The 19,694-nt window shown below is 45.5% G+C and overlaps 3 protein-coding genes across 15 annotated transcripts in view; 1 reads left to right on the plus strand and 2 right to left on the minus strand.

The window, feature by feature from the left end:
- Positions 1–3,511, minus strand: part of vav2 (vav guanine nucleotide exchange factor 2) — a 130,830-nt gene extending 127,319 nt beyond the window's left edge. The window contains exon 1 of one of the 4 annotated variants that reach the window (XM_062959697.1): positions 2,452–3,511. In XM_062959697.1, the coding sequence (XP_062815767.1) occupies positions 2,452–2,655 (204 nt within the window). In that variant the 5' untranslated portion in view covers positions 2,656–3,511. The remainder of the gene's footprint in view (positions 1–2,451) is intronic. The other 3 variants (XM_062959698.1, XM_062959699.1, XM_062959702.1) reach the window with 3 other exon arrangements.
- Positions 3,512–7,401: 3,890 nt separating this feature from the next.
- On the plus strand, positions 7,402–11,037 carry brd3os (BRD3 opposite strand). 5 transcript variants are annotated; one of them, XM_062959711.1, is made up of 3 exons: positions 7,402–7,553; positions 8,289–8,457; positions 9,438–11,037. In XM_062959711.1, exon 3 carries the CDS (start codon positions 9,579–9,581, stop codon positions 9,936–9,938), a length of 360 nt encoding a protein of 119 aa, XP_062815781.1. In that variant the 5' UTR covers positions 7,402–7,553; positions 8,289–8,457; positions 9,438–9,578; the 3' UTR covers positions 9,939–11,037. The 5 variants fall into 5 exon arrangements, with proteins under 5 accessions (XP_062815781.1, XP_062815780.1, XP_062815779.1 ...); XM_062959710.1 differs by having other exon boundaries at positions 9,442–11,037; XM_062959709.1 differs by having other exon boundaries at positions 8,289–8,390; positions 9,434–11,037.
- A 2,607-nt stretch (positions 11,038–13,644) lies between these two features.
- Positions 13,645–19,694, minus strand: part of brd3 (bromodomain containing 3) — a 41,643-nt gene continuing 35,593 nt past the window's right edge. For 4 of the 6 annotated variants that reach the window (XM_062959704.1, XM_003228844.4, XM_016998218.2 and 1 more), the window contains 2 exons: positions 19,368–19,496; positions 13,645–17,390 (listed from right to left, as the gene is read on the minus strand). In XM_062959704.1, coding sequence (XP_062815774.1) covers positions 17,275–17,390; positions 19,368–19,496 — 245 coding nt within the window. In that variant the 3' untranslated portion in view covers positions 13,645–17,274. The remainder of the gene's footprint in view (positions 17,391–19,367; positions 19,497–19,694) is intronic. The other 2 variants (XM_016998219.2, XM_008122688.3) reach the window with 1 other exon arrangement.

Consider the following 19,694-nt stretch of genomic DNA (forward strand, 5'->3'; position numbering starts at 1 on the left):
GTAATATATCCACGCACAGAAATGCAAGAGACGGATTGAAGAGCCCCAACCCAACCCGCTGCGGCAGACAAGGCAAAGCCGGCGCAATTAACGCCGCAATCTGTTTGCGGCCTTTTGAATCTACGGTTCCCTTTGGCCGCCCAAGCTGCTAAAGACATTAGCCAAACGTAATTCGAAAGGAAGGCCGGGGACAAAGCGGGGATTAAGTCTCTCATTAAATACTCGTCATGCAAGAACGAGCAAGGGTTTCGGGGAAGACCGGGACGGCGGGACCGTTTCCATTCAAAGCCGAGACATAAGAGCATAACTTTTCCCCGTTATTATTTCCAATGATCATTATTCATATCACTGCAGATATGTATATGAATAACGGCCCGGTGGTCACCTGGGTTGGGCTAATAATGGCCTCACTAGGGGCCAGTAGTCAACTCGGTTGGGCTAGTAGTTGCCCATAGTTGGTCACCTTGGTTGGCAGTAGTAGCTACCTGCATTGGGGCTAATAGTCACCTGGGTTGGGGCTAGTTATTGTCCTGGGATAAGGCTAGTAGTCCCCTTGGTTGGGCTAGTAATTGCCCTTGGTCGGGGCTAGTAATCCCCTCATTTGGGCTAGTAGTTGCCCACAGTAGGGCTAATAGCCACCTGGGTTGGGGCTAGTGATTGCTCTGGGTTGGGGCTAGTAATCCCCTCAATTGGGCTAGTAGTTGCCCCCAGTAGGGCTAATAGCCACCTGGGTTGGGGCTAGCGATTGCTCTGGGTTGGGGCTAGTAATCCCCTCAATTGGGCTAGTAGTTGCCCCCAGTAGGGCTAATAGCCACCTGGGTTGGGGCTAGCGATTGCTCTGGGTTGGGGCTAGTAATCCCCTCAATTGGGCTAGTAGTTGCCCCCAGTAGGGCTAATAGCCACCTGGGTTGGGGCTAGTGATTGCCTGGGGTTGAGGCTAGTAGTCCTCTCAATTAGTCTGCAGTGGCCACCTGGGTTGGAACTAGTAGCCACCTGAGTTTGGGCTAATGGCCACCTGGGTTGGGGCTAGTGATTGCCTACGGTTAGGCTAGTAGTCCCCTCAGTTGGACTAGGAATTGCCCTTGGCAATGACTATTAGACCTATGGTTGCCCCCATAGGTCTAATAGTCATGTGGGTTGGGGCTAGTGATTGCCTGGGGATGAGGCTAGTAGTCCTCTCAATTAGTCTGCAGTGGCCACCTGGGTTGGGACTAGTAGCCACCTAAGTTTGGGCTAGTAACTGCCCTTGGCCGGGGCTAGTAATCCCCTCAATTGGGCTAGTAGTTGTCCCCAGTAGGGTTAATAATCACCTGGGTTGGGACTAGTGATTGCTCTGGGTTGGGGCTAGTAATCCCCTCAATTGGGCTAGTAGTTGCCCCCAGTAGGGCTAATAGCCACCTGGGATTGCGGCTAGTAGACCCCTCAAATAGTCAGTAGTGGCCACCTAGGTTGGGACTAGTAGCCGAGTTTGGGCTAGTGACCACCTGATTTCCCTGGGCTGGGGCTAGTAGCCACCTGAGTTTGGGCTAGTGTCCACCTGGGTTGGGGCTAGTTATTGCTTAGGGTTGAGGCTAGTAGTCCTCTCAATTAGTGTGCAGTGGCCACCTGGGTTGGGGCTAGTAGTCCCCTCCGTTGGGCTAGTGATTTCCCCCATAGGGCTAATAGCCACCTGGGTTGGGGCTAGTGATTGCCTAGGATTGAGGCTAGTAGATCCTTCAATTAGTCAGTAGTGTCCACCTGAGTTTGGGCTAGTGTCCACCTGGATTAGGGCTAGTGATTGAGGTCGAGGCTAGTAGTCCTCTCAATTAGTCTGCAGTGGCCACCTGAGTTTGGGCTAGTGTCCACCTGGATTAGGGCTAGTGATTGAGGTTGAGGCTAGTAGTCCTCTCAATTAGTCTGCAGTGGCCACCTGAGTTTGGGCTAGTGTCCACCTGGATTAGGACTAGTGATTGAGGTTGAGGCTAGAAGTCCTCTCAATTAGTCTGCAGTGGCCACCTGAGTTTGGGCTAGTGTCCACCTGGATTAGGGCTAGTGATTGAGGTTGAGGCTAGAAGTCCTCTCAATTAGTCTGCAGTGGCCACCTGAGTTTGGGCTAGTGTCCACCTGGATTAGGGCTAGTGATTGAGGTTGAGGCTAGAAGTCCTCTCAATTAGTCTGCAGTGGCCACCTGAGTTTGGGCTAGTGTCCACCTGGATTAGGGCTAGTGATTGAGGTTGAGGCTAGAAGTCCTCTCAATTAGTCTGCAGTGGCCACCTGAGTTTGGGCTAGTGTCCACCTGGATTAGGGCTAGTGATTGAGGTTGAGGCTAGTAGTCCTCTCAATTAGTTTGCAGTGGCCACCTGAGTTTGGGCTAGTGTCCACCTGGGTTGGGGCTAGTGATTGCCCTGGGTTGGGGCTAGTAGCCCCCTCAGTTGGGCTTGTGGTGGCCCCGAGAAGCCGCTGCTTGCTCACCTGGGACATTTGTGGCCGGAAGTTGATGTCCTTGAGGTCGATGGACCCGGGGGCCAGGTTGTGGAGCAGCTGGCAGAGCAGGACCCCGTCGCGGAGGGCCTGGGCCAGCTCGAAGACCACGGCCGAGGGCCACACCACCCGGTGGTTGGCCGGCAGCACCTTGCAGTCGATGAGCCAGCGCCCGCACTGCCGCCACTCCTCCATGGTGGCCGCAGGAGAGAAGGAGGAGAAAGAGGAGGCCCTGTCCCCGCCGTGGGGCTTCCCTTTGGACACCGGAGTTGGCTCTAGGGGGTCCAGGGGTGCCGGGCCATGGTGGTGGGTCTCAAAGTAGACCAGGACCTTGGCAAGAGAGGTGGAGAGTAGACCAGGCCCTTGGTAAGACAAGTAGACCAGCTCCTGAAGAGATAATCAGTAGACCAGCACTTAGCAAGGAAGGCAGTAGACCGGATCCTCAATGAAGCTGAAGCCAATCTTGACTCAAACAGGGCTTGGTAGACCGGAATCTTGGTAAAGTAGTCACTAGACCGGCCTCTTGGCTGAGAATAACCCAGCCCCTGGATGTCTTCCTCGGCTTAGAATAGAGTAATTAGTCCCCTTACACGCCTCGGGATCCCGACTTGGCTTGGTAGACAGGAAGCTTGGTAAAGTAGTCACTACACCGGCCTCTTGGCTGAGAGTAATCCAACCCCTGGATGTCTTCCTCGGCTTGGAGCAGAGTATCTAGTCCCTTACACGCTGGGTAGACCGGCCCCTTGGCAAGGCTGGGAGTTGACCGGCACCTCCCCTTCCTCTTCCAGCGGCGGCTGCTGTTTCGTGGCCCCAAGGAGACGCCAAGGACCCTCCGCCTGGACTCAAGGCTACAGCGGACGGAGCGACGGCCTGCGCGGCTGCCCCTTCATACCGAACCGGAGAAGAAGGACCCTCCCGTCCGCCACGGAGCCTCTCTCCTCGGCTCGGCTGGGACGGAAGGAGGCGGCCGCGGGAACAAAGCGGACCTTCCCCTTTTTGTGGGCAGGGAAAGGAGCGAGAGGCGGCTCCCTCCAGCGCTCGGGTTCTCCGCCTCTTGTTCGCTCCGGCGGCCGCGGGGGGGCGCAAAAGGACAGCCGCCTCTGACTCCTCCTCGCCGGGCAGGCGGAGAGGATTCCCCCGGGCGGGTCGCCCTCCGGAGGAAGGCGCCTGGGAGTCTCAAGGAGCCTGTGAAGGGACCCTCAAAGGTCATCTAGACTGACCCCGAAAGTCTCACGAATGGGAAGGGGACCCCAAAGGACATCTAGACTGACCTCCAAAGTCTCATGAATGCGAAAGGGACGCCAAAGATCATCTAGACTGACCCCAAAAGTCTTATGAATGGGGAGGGGACCCCAAAGGACATCTAGACTGATCGCCAAGTTTCATGAATGGGAAGTGGACCCTCAAAGCTCATCTAGACTGACCCCAAAAGTCTTATGAATGGGAAGGGGACCCCAAAGGACATCTAGACTGACCCCCAAAGTCTTATGAATGAGAAGAGGACCCCAAAGGTTATCTAGACTGGCCCCAAAAGTCTCATGAATGGGAAGGAGACCCCAAAGGTCATCTAGACTGACCCCCCAAAGTCTTATGTATGAGAAGGGGACCCCAAAGATCATCTAGACCGACCCCCAAAGTTTCATGAATGGGAAGGGGACCCCAAAGGACATCTAGACCGTCCCTCCAAAGTGTCATGAATACGAAAGGGACTCTCAAAGATCATCTAGACTGACCCCAAAGTCTCATGAATTTGGACCCAAAATGTCAACTAGACTGACCCCCAAAGTCTCATGAATGCAAAGGGGACCCCCAAAGGACATCTAGACTGACCCCCAAAGTGTTATGAATGGGAAGAGGACCCCAAAGGACATCTAGACTGACCCCCAAAGTCTCGTGAATGGGAAGGGGACCCCCAAAGGGCATCTAGACCGACCCCAAAAGTCTCATGAATGAGAAGGGAACCCCCAAAGGTCATCTAGACTGACCCAAAAAGTCTTATGAATGGAAAGGGATCTCAAAGAGCATGTAGACCGATCCTAAAACTCTCAAGGATCTTACGTTAGGGACCCCCAAAGGTCGTCTCGACTGACCCGCAAAGCTTCAAGGATCTTATAAATGAGAAGGGGGGTCCCCAAAGGCCATCTAGACTAACCCCAAGAATTATGGACTCTTATAAATGGTAAGGGATCCCGAAAGGACATCAAGTCTGACCCCAAGAATCTTAAAAATAATATTGCCAGAGGTTCGGAAACAATACTTCTGCCAGTTCTTGGATGTGGCTCCTCTGGCCCTGGAGACTTGTATTCATTGGGATTGGCTAGATATCCCTGTGCCGCCTCTTTCTCTCCTCCATTCTCTGGAAAGACACCTTTCTGGGTCTTGTTTTGGAACATCTGCATTCATTTCGGAGAATTTAAGAAGCCCAGAGAAGGGGTGGGCGGGGCCAGAAGCCAACAGGTAGGCCTGTTGCTAGGCAGATCAGAGAGAATCCCCAGGAAGTAAACAGAGAAGGTGAGCAGTTGGAAAGGAAGGTCCAGGTGAGAGAGCATGGCTAGGTAGTTCCCTTCATGGCAATAGGGGACCCCCAAAGGTCATCTAGACTGACCCCCAAAGTCTTGTGAATTGAAAATAGACTCCCAAAGAACATCTAGACTGGCCCCTAAAGTGTTAAGAACACTTTAAAATCACAGAAGCTTATGAACCGGAAGGGAAGCCCACAAAAGAGACCTCTTTCCATGTTGGGAGGGCCCTTCTATTTTGGGAGACCCCATTCCACATTGGAGATAAAAATATAATAATAAGAAGAAGAAGAAGAAGAAGAAGAAGAAGACCTGGCTCTGGCTCAAAAAATGGGACCCTGAAGAAGGAGACAGAAGGCCTGATCCTTGCAGCCCAGGAGCAAGACATCAGGACAAAGGCCATTCAGGCCAAGATCGAAAAATCAGCTGATGACCCAAAAGGCAGACTGTGCAAGGAAACTGACAAAACCATGGATCATATTCTCAGCTGCTGTAAGAAAATCGCACAGACAGACTACAAACAGAGGCACAACTATGTGGCCCAAATGATTCATTGGAACTTATGCCCCAAGTACCACCTCCCAGCAGCAAAGAACTGGTGGGATCACAAACCAGCAAAGGTCGTGGAAAATGAGCACACAAAGATACTGTGGGACTTCCGAATCCAGACTGACAAAGTTCTGGAACACAACACACCAGACATCACAGTTGTGGAAAAGAACAAGGTTTGGATCATTGATGTTGCCATCCCAGGTGACAGTCGCATTGACGAAAAACAACAGGAAAAACTCAGCCGCTCTCAGGACCTCAAGATTGAACTTCAAAGACTCTGGCAGAAACCAGTGCAGGTGGTCCCTGTGGTGATGGGCACACTGGTGCCATGCCAAAAGATCTCAGCCGGCATTTGGAAACAATAAACATTGCCAAATTACGATCTGCCAACTGCAAAAGGCCACCCTGTTGGGATCTGCGCGCATCATCTGAAAATACATCACACAGTCCTAGACACTTGGGAAGTGTCCAGTTGTGATCCCACCAGTTCTTTGCTGCTGGGAGGTGGTACTTGAGGCATAAGTTCCAATGAATCATTTGGGCCCCATAGTTGTGCCTCTGTTTGTAGTCTGTCTGTGCGATTTTCTTACAGCAGCTGAGGATATGATCCATGGTTTCGTCAGCTTCCTTGCACAGTCTGGATTTTGGGTCATCAGCTGATTTTTCGATCTTGGCCTGAATTGCCTTTGTCCTGATGTCTTGCTCCTGGGCTGCAAGGATCAGGCCTTCTGTCTCCTTCTTCAGGGTCCCATTCGTGAGCCAGAGCCAGGTCTTCTCCTTGTCAGCTTATTATTATTATTATTATTATTATTATTATTATTATTATTATTAATTGCCTTTGTTCTGATGGCTTTCTCCTGGGCTGCAAGGATCAGGCCTTCTGTCTCCTTCTTCAGGGTCCCATTCGTGAGCCAGAGCCAGGTCTTCTCCTTATCAGCTTTTCCTTCAATTTTGTCAAGGAACTTTCCATGCAATGTTTTGTTGTGCCAGCTGTCAGCTCTAGTTTGTAGTGCGGTTTTCTTGTACTGGTTTTTTTGTCTGCTGTGCTTTCTGTCTTCTTCTTCAGGGTCCCGTTTGTGAGCCAGAGCCAGGTCTTCTCCTTATCAGCTTTTCATTCAATTTTGTCATGCAATGTTTTATTGTGCCAGCTGTCAGCTCTAGTTTGTAGTGTGGTTTTCTTGTACTGGTTTTTTGTCTGCTGTGCTTTGAGCAGTTTCTGATTGTTATTATTATTATTATTATTATTATTTTATTATGACACAGCAAACAAGATAGATATGCTGGATTTCATATCACAAAATCACAAGTCGAACACTTCCCAAGTGTCTAGGACTGTGTGATGTATTTTCGGATGATGATGGGCTGCAAGGATCAGGCCTTCTGTCTCCTTCTTCAGGGTCCCATTCGTGAGCCAGAGCCAGGTCTTCTCCTTATCAGCTTTTCCTTCCATTTTGTCAAGGAACTTTCCATGCAGTGTTTTGTTGTGCCAGCTGTTTAGCTCTAGTTTGTAGTGCGGTTTTCTTGTACTGGTTTTTTGTCTGCTGTGCTTTGAGGAGTTTCTGATATTATTATTATTATTATTATTATTATTATTATTATTATTATTATTATTATTATCCATGCTGGGAGCCCCCTGTCCACGTTGGAGATCCCTTTAGTAACCCCCTTTTTGTATAGTGGAGATGCCTTTCCACGGTCCCCATTCTCGTAGTGAAGACCCCTTTCCTACGACCCCTTTTTGCACGGCATAGACCCCATCCTGTGACCCCTTTTTGTTGCCTCCCTTCCATGGCGGAGACTCCTTTGCATGTCTGGGGCCTTCTTGGCCTTGCAAAACCAAGGCAGGCTTTAGCAAGGAGGGAGGCAATGGGACCTGGACAGCTCCGCCTGCTCATGACGCAGTCAACTCTCCTCCTCCTTCTTCTCCTCCTCATTCTCCTCCTCCTTCTCTTCTTCTTCGTTGTGGAAACAGGCCGAGGACCGACTCCAGGAGAGACCCCAACCCCATGATGTCCTGTCCTAGTAAGTAAATGGGGAATACTGGGGGAAATAAGGGATTTTTGAGTGCAGATACTGGAGAAACAAAACAATGAGGTCACTGCATTCCCATCATCTTCCAGCCTCGTTCTCCCCCCCTTGAGGGCCTCTGAGCATGTGCAGAGTGTCCCTTGCCCATCAAGGGGAGAGCCTAGACTTCACTATAGAGGTGGGGAGACGTTAAGAAGGGTTAGCTTAGCAAAAAGGGATCAAAAAACCCCAAAGAGATGCATCCAAGCAGATGCAACATCTATGGTTAAGTAGAGCTAGCTCTCTAGTTCGGGAAAACAATATTATAAACAACAAAATAGGAGTCTCCGGTGGCCTAGGGGATAAAAGCCTCGTGACTTGAAGGTTGGGTTGCTGACCTGAAGGCTGCCAGGTCCGAATCCCACCCGGGGAGAGCACGGATGAGCTCCCTCTGTCAGCTCCAGCTCCATACGGGGACATGAGAGAAGCCTCCCACAAGGATGGTAAAAACATCAAAACATCCGGGCAATGTCCCCTGGGCAACGTCCTTGCAGACGGCCGATTCTCTCACAGAAGCAACTTCGGTTGCTCCTGACACGAAAAATAAATAAATGAATAAATAGTGAAGTATTTCTGCCAATGGAGAGCATGGCTCACGCGAAGGAAGGTCTGGGAGTTGCAGTACAATAAGGTCCAAAGGAATACACAGTTCTCCCTTCTGATCCACGTTATTTCCGATTCTTTTTGCAGCTTCTCGCGCGATTCTATTGCTGAGATTCGCCTTGGATCCCGGACGAAGCAACGGCATCACCTTGGGATGGTTTTTGTAATCATAAGAGGCTTCTTTCGCAAGTATTTGGATCCAAAATAGTGGGATGATACTCTCGTTTTGTATCGTAAAAAGAGGCTTCTTTGGCAAGTATTTGGATCCAAAATAGTGGGACGATACTCTCATTTTGTATCGTAAAAAGAGGCTTCTTTGGCAAGTATTTGGATCCAAAATAGTGGGACGATACTCTCATTTTGCATTGTAGAAAGAGGCTTCTTTGGCAAGTATTTGGATCCAAAATAGTGGGACGATACTCTCATTTTGCATTGTAGAAAGAGGCTTCTTTGGCAAGTATTTGGATCCAAAATAGTGGGACGATACTCTCATTTTGTATCGTAAAAAGAGGCTTCTTTCGCAAGTATTTGGATCCAGAATAGTGGGACGATACTCTCATTTTGCATTGTAGAAAGAGGCTTCTTTGGCAAGTATTTGGATCCAAAATAGTGGGACGATACTCTCATTTTGCATTGTAGAAAGAGGCTTCTTTGGCAAGTATTTGGATCCAAAATAGTGGGACGATACTCTCATTTTGCATTGTAGAAAGAGGCTTCTTTGGCAAGTATTTGGATCCAAAATAGTGGGACGATACTCTCATTTTGTATCGTAAAAAGAGGCTTCTTTCGCAAGTATTTGGATCCAGAATAGTGGGACGATACTCTCATTTTGCATTGTAGAAAGAGGCTTCTTTGGCAAGTATTTGGATCCAAAATAGTGGGACGATACTCTCATTTTGTATCGTAAAAAGAGGCTTCTTTCACAAGTATTTGGATCCAGAATAGTGGGACGATACTCTCGTTTTGTATTGTAAAAAGAGGCTTCTTTCGCAAGTATTTGGATCCAAAATAGTGGGACGATACTCTCGTTTTGTATGGTAAAAAGAGGCTTCTTTGGCAAGTATTTAGATCCAGAATAGTGGGACGATACTCTCGTTTTGTATTGTAAAAAGAGGCTTCTTTTGCAAGTATTTGGATCCAAAATCATGGGACGATACTCTCGTTTTGTATGGTAAAAAGAGGCAAGTATTTGGATCCAATTATGACATGATAATTTCATTTTGTATTGCAAGACAGGCAGAGATGAAAACAGACACCGAAAGGAAATGTACTTCGAGAACAGGATACTAGAAGGCACCTCCGTGTTTATATCTCCGTGGAGAAGATGTCTAAAGTTCCCAAATTTTCTGCGACTATAAGTCTGTGTTGCAACCATGAATGAGGTTCTTCCCTTTCCGAAGCACTAGATTGCGCCTTTCGGTCAGTGCGGCACGTCGGAAGGCGCAACCACATCCCAACTTTGGAATAGCGGAGTCGCGAAAAATGAGCAGCCGTCCGCCTCTAGCCGAGAAGGCGCTTTCGGAGGCTTACGCTCGCCTCCGGTACCGGGACACTTCCCTCCTCATTTGGCAGCAACAGCAGCAGAAACTAGAGAGCCTCCCGCCAGCAACGTACTTAAACCGGAGCCACAGCATGTGGTACTCGCAGTACGGAAACCAAGCCATCCTGGTGCGGGATCGGAACAAAACCGACGTCGCCCGGGACACGGGGCAGTCCAAGTTTTGCACCGTGATGTGACTTCAAATGCCGACAAATTGTCTACAAAGGCAGCTTTAATACTACTTGAACTTCCATGGTTCAGTGCCGTAGCATCCTGGGCATTGTAGTGCTCTCGGGCAGACTGTATCAAACTACAACTCTCGGCATCCCATCACAACGAGCCATGGCACAAACTTGTATTCGTTCGACAGCGAGAATATGTGAGATATGCATTGGAGAATATGTGAGATATGCATTGGAGAATATGTGAGATATGCATTGGAGAATATGTGAGATATTAACTCGATAATAAATACTAGGCATGTGCGATCCATCGACATCCCATCACAATGAGCCACGGCATCAAATTGTATTCGTTCGACAGCGAGAATATGTGAGATATGCATTGGAGAATATGCGAGATATGCATTGGAGAATATGTGATATATTAACTCGATAATAAATACTAGGCATGTGCAATCCATCGGCATCCCATCACAACGAGCCAACGCATCAAATTGTATTCGTTCGACAGTGAGAATATGTGAGATATGCATTGGAGAATATGTGAGATATGCATTGGAGAATACGTGAGATATGCATTGGAGAATATGTGAGATATGCATTGGAGAATATGTGAGATATTAACTCGATAATAAATACTAGGCATGTGCAATCCATCGGCATCCCATCACAACGAGCCAACGCATCAAATTGTATTCGTTCGACAGTGAGAATATGTGAGATATGCATTGGAGAATATGTGAGATATGCATTGGAGAATATGTGAGATATGCATTGGAGAATATGTGAGATATGCATTGGAGAATATGTGAGATATTAACTCGATAATAAATACTAGGCATGTGCAATCCATCGGCATCCCATCACAACGAGCCAACGCATCAAATTGTATTCGTTCGACAGTGAGAATATGTGAGATATGCATTGGAGAATATGTGAGATATGCATTGGAGAATATGTGAGATATGCATTGGAGAATATGCGAGATATGCATTGGAGAATATGTGAGATATGCATTGGAGAATATGTGAGATATGCATTGGAGAATATGTGAGATATTAACTCGATAATAAATACTAGGCGTGTGCGATCCATCGGCATCCCATCACAACGAGCCAACGCATCAAATTGTATTTGTTCGATGGAGAGAATATGTGAGATATGCATTGGAGAATATGTGATATATTAACTCGGTAATAAATACTAGGCATGTGCGATCCATGAAAAAAATGGTTTAATACTCACTTTGAAAGTAGGGGGCGTTTCTAAAGTCATTTCCGAATTTTTAAAAAACCTTCCTAAACATCCGAATCTTCGTATGTACAGTAGAGTCTCACTTATCCAACACTCACTTATCCAACGTTCTGGATTATCCAAAGCATTTTTGTAGTCAATGTTTTCAATACATCGTGATATTTTGGTGCTAAATTCGTAAATACAGTAATTGCTACATAGCATTACTTCTTATTGAACTGCTTTTTCTGTCAAATTTGTAAAATCATAACCTAATTTGATGTTTAATAGGCTTTTCCTTAATCCCTCCTTATTATCCAAGGTATTTGCTTATCCAAGCTTCTGCTGGCCTGTTTGGCTTGGATAAGTGAGACTCTACTGTATATAAACCCCACTGGCCTAGTTTCCAACAGACCTCACAACCTCTGAGGATGCCTGCCATAGATGTGGGCAAAACGTCAGGAGAGAATGCTTCTGGGATATGGCAAGATAGCTCAGAAAACTCACAGCAACCCAGTGATTCCTGCCATGGAAGTCCTTGACAACACTTCTACACATTACAGCAGAGTCTCACTTATCCAACGTTCTGGATTATCCAACGCATTTTTGTAGTCAATGTTTTCAATATATCATGATATTTTGGTGCTAAATTCGTAAATACAGTGATTATTACATAGCATTACTGCGTATTGAACTACGTTTTCTCTAAAATTTGTTTTATAACATGATGTTCTGGTGCTTAATTTGTAAAATCGTAACCTAATTTGATGTGTAATAGGCTTTTCCTTAATCCCTCCTTATTATCCAACATATTCACTTATCCAGCGTTCTGCCGGCCCGTTTATGTTGGATAAGTGAGACTCTACTGTATCTCGTTAATGGCAGATGCGCATGAAGGAAAACATTATCATCAACGGGGAAAATTGAGGGGCTTCTCTCTCCCTCATTTTATTCTAATGAAATTTGCCATATTGGTAGAACACATTTACCACTGTTAGCTCACCAAATCTAAGAACGTTTTACTTATCTTCAGATTTTTGGCGAATTTTTGAAGTTTTTATTAAAAAAAAAAACATTTTTTAAATAACAAAAATTTGTTCCTGGTTTGAAAGTGTTATTTCCTGTTTCATTGGGTTGTCTTTGAGCCCCGGTAGCAACGTGTGTTAAAGCACTGAGCTGCTGAATTTGCAGACCGAAAGGTCCCAGGTTCAAACCCCGGGAGCGGAGTGAGCGCCCGCTGTTAGCTCCAGCTTCTGCCAACCTAGCAGTTCGATAACATGCCAATGTGAGTAGATCAATAGGTACCGCTCTGTTGGGAGGTAACGGCGTTCCATGCAGTCATGCCGGCCACATGACCTTGGAGGTGTCTATGGACAACGCCGGCTCTTCGGCTTAGAAATGGAGATGAGCACCAACCCCCAGAGTCAGACATGACTGGACTTAATGTCAGGGGAAAACCTTTAACTTTACCTGGGTTGTCTTTACTTTGAAAGTCGTTGTTCTACTTCAGAAACTTTGTTAAATTGGTGGAGAGAGACTCAACAAAGCATAATGTGCTATTTTTATAGGACGATGTCCCATGTGCAAAGACAAAGTTTTGGCAGTGTAATCAAGTTTCGGCATATTTTTATGACATAAAAAATTAGGAAATGACATGTATCAACCAGGAACAGAAATCATAGCACACCATCAAATCATTCCTCTGAATAAGGAAATCTGTTCCTGGTTTGAAAGTGTTATTTCCTATTTCATTGGGTTTTCTGAGGATGAGAGTGTGTGACTTGCCCAAGATCACCCGGTGGGTTTCCATGGCTTGGTTTCTACTGTGTTTTCCCGAAAATAAGACCTAGGAGGGAGCAGCTTAATTCCTCTCCTCCTTAATCATGACCCCTTTCCTTTTGCAAAGCCAACTGGAGTCAGGTAAGAAATACAGTGAAATATAAATATTCGTACAGTTACAAAATTCAGTCTGTGACGTAGGATTTTGACCGAGGGTTTTCCATTAGTGGTGTGCAATTCGGCAAAAACCTGTGCCATTTTGGTGCCCGGTTTTCGGCTGCTGTCCTGTTCCGTTTTTAGGGAAATTTCCAAATTCCGGAGCCCGAAAGATTCGGCCCATTGCCACCAATGAAGCAGTGGCTCTTAACCTTCCTAATGCCGCGACCCCTTAATGCAGTTCATGTTTATTTTTGTTGCTATTTCGTAACTGTAATTTTGCTGCTGTTATGAATCGTAATGTAAATATCTGATAGTCCCTATTCGCCAAAAATATCTGGCTGCTGCGATCTGTACCGACAAAGGTTTCGACTGCCCCGCACCAGGCTCGTTTTCATCGATTCGGCAATCAAATCTGCTTAAACTATCCAAATCCGGTACACAAAAACGAAATCGTGCACACCCCTATTCTCCATTCCTTTCTGTCCCCAATTCGTTCATTAGAGAAGCAGCATTTTCTCCGGGAAAATAAGAAAACTGTAAAGAACACAACCAGGTCTTTGTTCCTTTATTTTTTTTTCCAAACTGTTCTACTTTTTTTTAAAACAAGATACAGAGAAAAAGACCAACGTGGAAGGAGACTAGGAATATACAAATAAAACATGCTTTATCTGGAAGTTACCAATACCTGTAAAGTCCAAAATCTGTACAAAAAGGAAAGCAAACAAAACCAACCCTTCCCCGCAAAAACATCCCCCCCCCCCGTCCCGTCCCGAAAAAGAAAACAAAACAAAGAAACTGAATACACATACAAGGAGTAAGCACCGGCACAGGAAACTAGCAAATATCGGTAGCACCTGTTGGTTAAAAAGTCAAAGACATTTAAATAATAATAAAAAGGACTCCCGATTCGTTTTTAGAGTTCGGTTCTAAAACCAGCAACAAACCTGCATTTTTTTCCTTTCTTTCTTTCTTTCTTTCCTTCCCTATCTCGCTCTGCCGTCGCTCCCTTAAAAAACACAAAAATGCAGGATACGATTTTTAAGTGACCAATGATGTTAATAAATAAAGTTATTTCTATATACATGAAAAAAAAAAAGAAACAAGGGATCGTCAAATTCCGGCGTGTGTCTTTTTTTGCCAAAGCGCAGGTCTGCAGGCGAGGAAAAAAAGAGCTTCTAAAAAAACCCAATGAACCTTACCCCCCCCCCCCCCAAAAAAGTATTTCCTCTATTTCCCTTCCCGCCGTGTTTCTTTTTAAAATTTTTTTTTCATATGAGGTAAAAGGTTTTCTTTTGGAAACCTGCACTCGAAAGACACACCATTTCGCTTTCTGTCCTAAGAGCTTCCGCGCTGTTAAAAACGAGATAAAAGAAGAACTAAAAAATATAGATATATAGATATATAGATAGATCAGTGGCTCATCTCGTATTTGGCCTCCGGGATGTATTTTTATTCCTTTTCTTTGTTTTCGGAGCCTTGCTGGTGGTCTTGAAAACACAAGTCCGGAATGCAATGCTAAAAAAGACTACAAATCTAAAGATTGGGATAAAATCGCGGGCCGAAATCCAATGACAGAAGAATCAACAGTTGGATGGTTGCATTAATATTTAAAAGTATGGGACCGTCATTCGGTAGAAAACCTTTGCTTGCAAATCAACATTTACCCTATTTACCTAAAGTTCAACAGGGCTGCTCTTCTATAAAACTTTTGTTCGGTACAAAATTTGGGGCCTAAATCTAATGACGGCTTTCCTATAGAATCGCGGTTAAATCAAGGTCGATCAGAAGCGGATCTCATCTGTTATGGATATATAATCCCGAGCCTAAATCTGTCGTCTAGAAATCTTGGATCGATGGTTAGATGCTTTAAAAACATCTATCCAAAGCGCCAAAGGTCTGCTTTTCTGTGGGTTTCTCGGCGACATTTTTCATCGGGAACGGATATTATGGTGACCATAGTGAATCGCGGTTAAATCAAGGTCGATCAGAAGCGGATCTCATCTGCTATGGATATATAATCCCGAGCCTAAATCTGTCGTCTAGAAATCTTGGATCGATGGTTAGATGCTTAAAAAACATCTATCCAAAGTGCCAAAGGTCTGCTTTTCTGTGGGTTTCTCGGCGATATTTTTCATTGGGAACGGATATTGTGGTGGCCATCGTGAAATTATCGTGGTCCATCAATTCCAGATATAACCGCTATTTATTTCAGTGTAGCTTCCCAATTGGAGGAACATCGAAAAGACAGCTGTTTTTCCATTTTGTGAAAAAGCCGATGCCGTGGAGATAAGCAAACCGGCAACACCGAATGCTCCGAGGATTTGCCAACCTTTGCTCAACATCATTAAGGTTCGGAGGGCAGAGCAAGAAGGAATTCCAACCCAAATAAGGCCCATCTTTCCCGTTTTAAAGGGGACTTTAAAGGCAAAACATCCCACCGAGAATGAGGATCATTCCTAGACCTCAAGGACGTGTATTTTCAACTTCTAATTGCTCTTCCAAGTCTATGTACCACCCGTTCTCACTGAGAATGAGGATAATTTCTAGACCTTATGGACGCGTACTTCCAGTTTCTAATTGCTCTTCCAAGTCTATATACCATCCTTTCTGAGCATGAGGGTCATTCGTAGACCTGAAGGACCTTCTAATTGCTCTTCCAAGTCTATACACCATCCGTTCTGAGCATGAGGATCATTCGTAGACCTGAAGGACCTTCTAATTGCTCTTCCAAGTCTATGTAACATCCGTTCTGAGCATGAGGATCATTCGTAGACCTGAAGGACCTTCTAATTGCTCTTCCAAGTCTATGTAACATCCGTTCTGAGCATGAGGATCATTTGTAGACCTGAAGGACCTTCTAATTGCTCTTCTAAGTCTATGTAACATCCGTTCTGAGCATGAGGATCATTCGTAGACCTGAAGGACCTTCTAATTGCTCTTCCAAGTCTATACACCATCCGTTCTGAGCATGAGGATCATTCGTAGACCTGAAGGACGCGTATTTTCAACTTCTAATTGTTCTTCCAAGTCTATATACTATCCGTTCTGAGCATGAGGATCATTCATAGACTTGAAGGACACGTATTTTTAACTTCTAATTGTTCTTCCAAGTCTATGTACCATTCGTTCTGAGTATGAGGATAATTTCTAGACCTTATGGACGCGTACTTCCAGCTTCTAATTGCTCTTCCAAGTCTATGTACCATCCGTTCAAATTCATGTCGAGCAACATTTGCCAACTGTTTGAGAACTTTGTCGGAATAAGATCTCCGGACTAATTTTTTGTTTTGTTTCAAAAGATAAAAGGGTTCTCTAAAAAGGTACGTTAAAAATTTAAAAAATCCACAGTACATGAGCTTTCTGGTTGATGATCTTCGTCACAATGTAGACACGGCGCCCGATCCCCTTTACAAGTCTGTTTAAAATATCTTTTTCCATGGCTCCTTTTTTTTTGGTAAGGAGCAGATCAGGGAGGTTCGGCCTGCTAGCGCTAAGAACAAATACATCCAACTACTTCAAAAGCTAACAAATTGTTCGGGTACAGTACCATTTTACAAAGAGTCTTTTCGTCTCTTTTGAGTTTTGATTAAAAAAATCTCCCCGTCCTCTGCTTCGTGTCGTCGAGAGACGAGACAGTTTGGGGAGCGGCGTTAAAAAGAGGATTTTCCTGGAAAAGAATGACCCCCCAAATCCCCCAAAACAAACAAACAAAAAACCCTCTGCCCCAAGATTACACCTCGCAAACGTTGTTTCTCCAGTTCTCTCACATTCAGTATCTCTTCCTTCCGTGAGCGAAAATGTCCTGCTTTCTCGTTTTCAAAAGTTTGAAGTGAAGTGAAGAACTTGTCGAGTCGGACATGTGGACACAAACCTAATAAAATCGTGGAGGAAATTAATTTAGGAAAGCATCTTTTATATATATATTGTATATATATATATGTGTGTATGTATATAACACTGGGGTTTTTTAAAAAAGAGGGTTTTAAAAGGGTGGAAAAAAGTGTCGAGACGGAACCAGCGCAGACTGTTGTCGACGTCGTTGACGTCTTCTTTTTGAAAAGGAAAATAAAAAGAGACGGGAGGAACGTTGCAAAGTTTCGGGGGTGAGGTGTCGGCGAGAGATCCATTTGCTGCTCCAGGTGCGTTGTCCAAAGAGTCCGTAGGGTTTTTTTGTGTGTGTTTACTCCGAATCACTGCTATCAGAACTGGATTCGCTGGAACTGCTGCTCCCCGATTCGGAGGAGCTGCTGCTGCTGAGGCGGGAGGGTCCTCCGGAGGGCGCGGAGCCGGATTTTTCTAGAAAAGACACAGTAACCACATGCCATTGTCATGATAAAATATAATGCATGGGGGAGTTGTAGTTCGCCTACATCCAGAAATCACTGTGAACCCAAACACTGATGGATCTGGACCAAATTTGGCACACAGATCTGATATACCAAAATTTGATTACTGGAGGGTTTTAGGGGGGAACTGACCTTCCCTTCTGGGAATTGTAGTTCATCCACAACCAGGGAAACCTGGCTCTTCCAAAAGGCCTTCGATGATTAATTGTTGTAGGTTCGATTTATCTGCCCACTCAACAATAGCTCCATCGGTGATGCCTTCTCAGTATTATATTAGCACTTTATTGACTATTTTAGCTGTGAAACTACCTCTCCCTGATTTTGAAATATTCTGCACTTTGGCCCAGATCCGTGTATTAGTCTCCTGTTTTTAACATTTTATTTTGTATGTTGATTTTTATGACTGTTTTATTGATGCTGATGTTTTATTGTTGGGATAGTTGTTTTATTGTCTTTTTGTTGTTGTTGTTATATTTTTGTGTTGGGCAAGGCCCCATGTAAGCCGCCCCGAGTCCCTTTGGGGAGATGGGGCGGGGTATAAGAATAAAGTTGTTGTTGTTGTTGTTGTTGTTGTTATTATTATTATTATTATTATTAACAGTGACCTCCATCGATGATGGACCTGGACCAAACTTGGCACACAAAACCCCCATGACTAACTCAAACTACTGGAGGAGTTGGAGGGGACTGACTCACCATAGTGGGAGTTGTAGTTCATTATTACTGTTGTATTAACTTTTGTTTTATTACCTTATGGTGTTTTAATCTGTGAATATTGTGCTAATGTATTTGTGTTGTTACTCTTGTAACAATGTGAGCCGCCGCGAGTCCCCGCGGGGAGATGGTGGCTGGGTATAAATAAAGTATTATTATTATTATTATTATTATTATTATTATTCACCCTACAGCCAGAGAGCACACTGAACCTCACCCAAGATGCATCCAGAGCAAACCTGCCCAACATCACAAACTTTAAGTACTGATTGGGGTTTCTGGGGATTGATGAGAGTTGTAGTTCACCCATAACCTTATCATTTTGTACAATTAAAAAATTGACTTTTTCAAATAACCCGGGTACCCAAGTTAGTCCAGAGCGCACTGTGAACCCAACCGACGATGGATCTGGACCAAACTTTCCATGAATAATGGGACTTGCAGTACCTTCACTATACTGTGACCACCCATCAACAATGGACTGGGACCAAACTTGGCACAGAGACGCCTTGTGACCAACTGAACATACTGCAGGGGTTTAGGGGAATGGATCTTGATTTGAGGAGTTGTAGTTCACCTGCATCCAGAAAGCACTGGAGCCAGCTGATATCAGATCTGGACCAAACTTGGCACACAGACCCAACATGGCCAACTGCGCATACGGGCCTGGTTTGGGGGAGATTTACCTTGGGTCTGGGAGCTGTAGTTCACCTGCATCCAGAGAGACCCTGGTCTAAACTTGGCACACAGACTCAGCATGGCCAACTCCAAATACTGGCAGGGTTTGGGAGAGATTGCCTTGGGAATCTGGGAGTTGTAGTCCACCCTTATCCAGACAACACTGAACTCAGCCAATGATGGATCTGGACCAAACTTCTGTGATATTAACTAACCTCCCAAACCAAACAATGCCTTCTTCTAATAACCCGGGCACCGCCGGGTCCCCAAGCCACTGTTTAATAAAAACATCCAAAAAAAGGAGGGGGGAAGCTCTCCATGGTGCCAAATTAGGCCTCACCAAAAACACTCAACACCATAGCCTTCTCTATGCAAAGCCTGGTGAGGACTCCCACCCCACAGCCATTGATCCATTCGCTCCCAACAACAGAATGGGGTAAAAAACTACCAACATTCAGTATTGTCTGAAAGTGTGTGGAAGTGACCTGCCTGGCCCATGTTTGGGTAGAAGGGGAAGACGCGTGCCCAAACTCACCCTTTTTCGCAGGCTTCTTGTTGTTGTTCAGCTGCCCGCTGACGTCCTGCAACCGCTTCTCCAGTTCTTTCTTTTTTTCCTGAGCCATCTCCTCCTTGGACTTTGCCGCTTGCTTCTTCCCGCTTGCTGCTGTGGAAGAGAAAGGCACCATTTTAGAGACCTCCTTTTCTCTGGATGTAGATGAACTACAACTCCTAAACCCAAGGCCAATGCCCACCAAACCCTTCCAGTATTTCCTGTTTGTCATGGGAGTTCTGTTTGCCAAGTTTGGTTTAATTCCATCGCTGGTGGAGTTCAGAATGGTCTTTGATTGTAGGTGAACTATAA

Source organism: Anolis carolinensis, unplaced genomic scaffold, assembly GCF_035594765.1.
Source record: "Anolis carolinensis isolate JA03-04 unplaced genomic scaffold, rAnoCar3.1.pri scaffold_7, whole genome shotgun sequence".
Lineage (NCBI taxonomy): Eukaryota > Metazoa > Chordata > Lepidosauria > Squamata > Dactyloidae > Anolis > Anolis carolinensis.

Excerpts from the sequence above, each read along its gene's own strand:
- brd3os (XM_062959711.1), top strand. The coding sequence starts at position 9,579 with ATGAGGTTCTTCCCTTTCCGAAGCACTAGATTGCGCCTTTCGGTCAGT.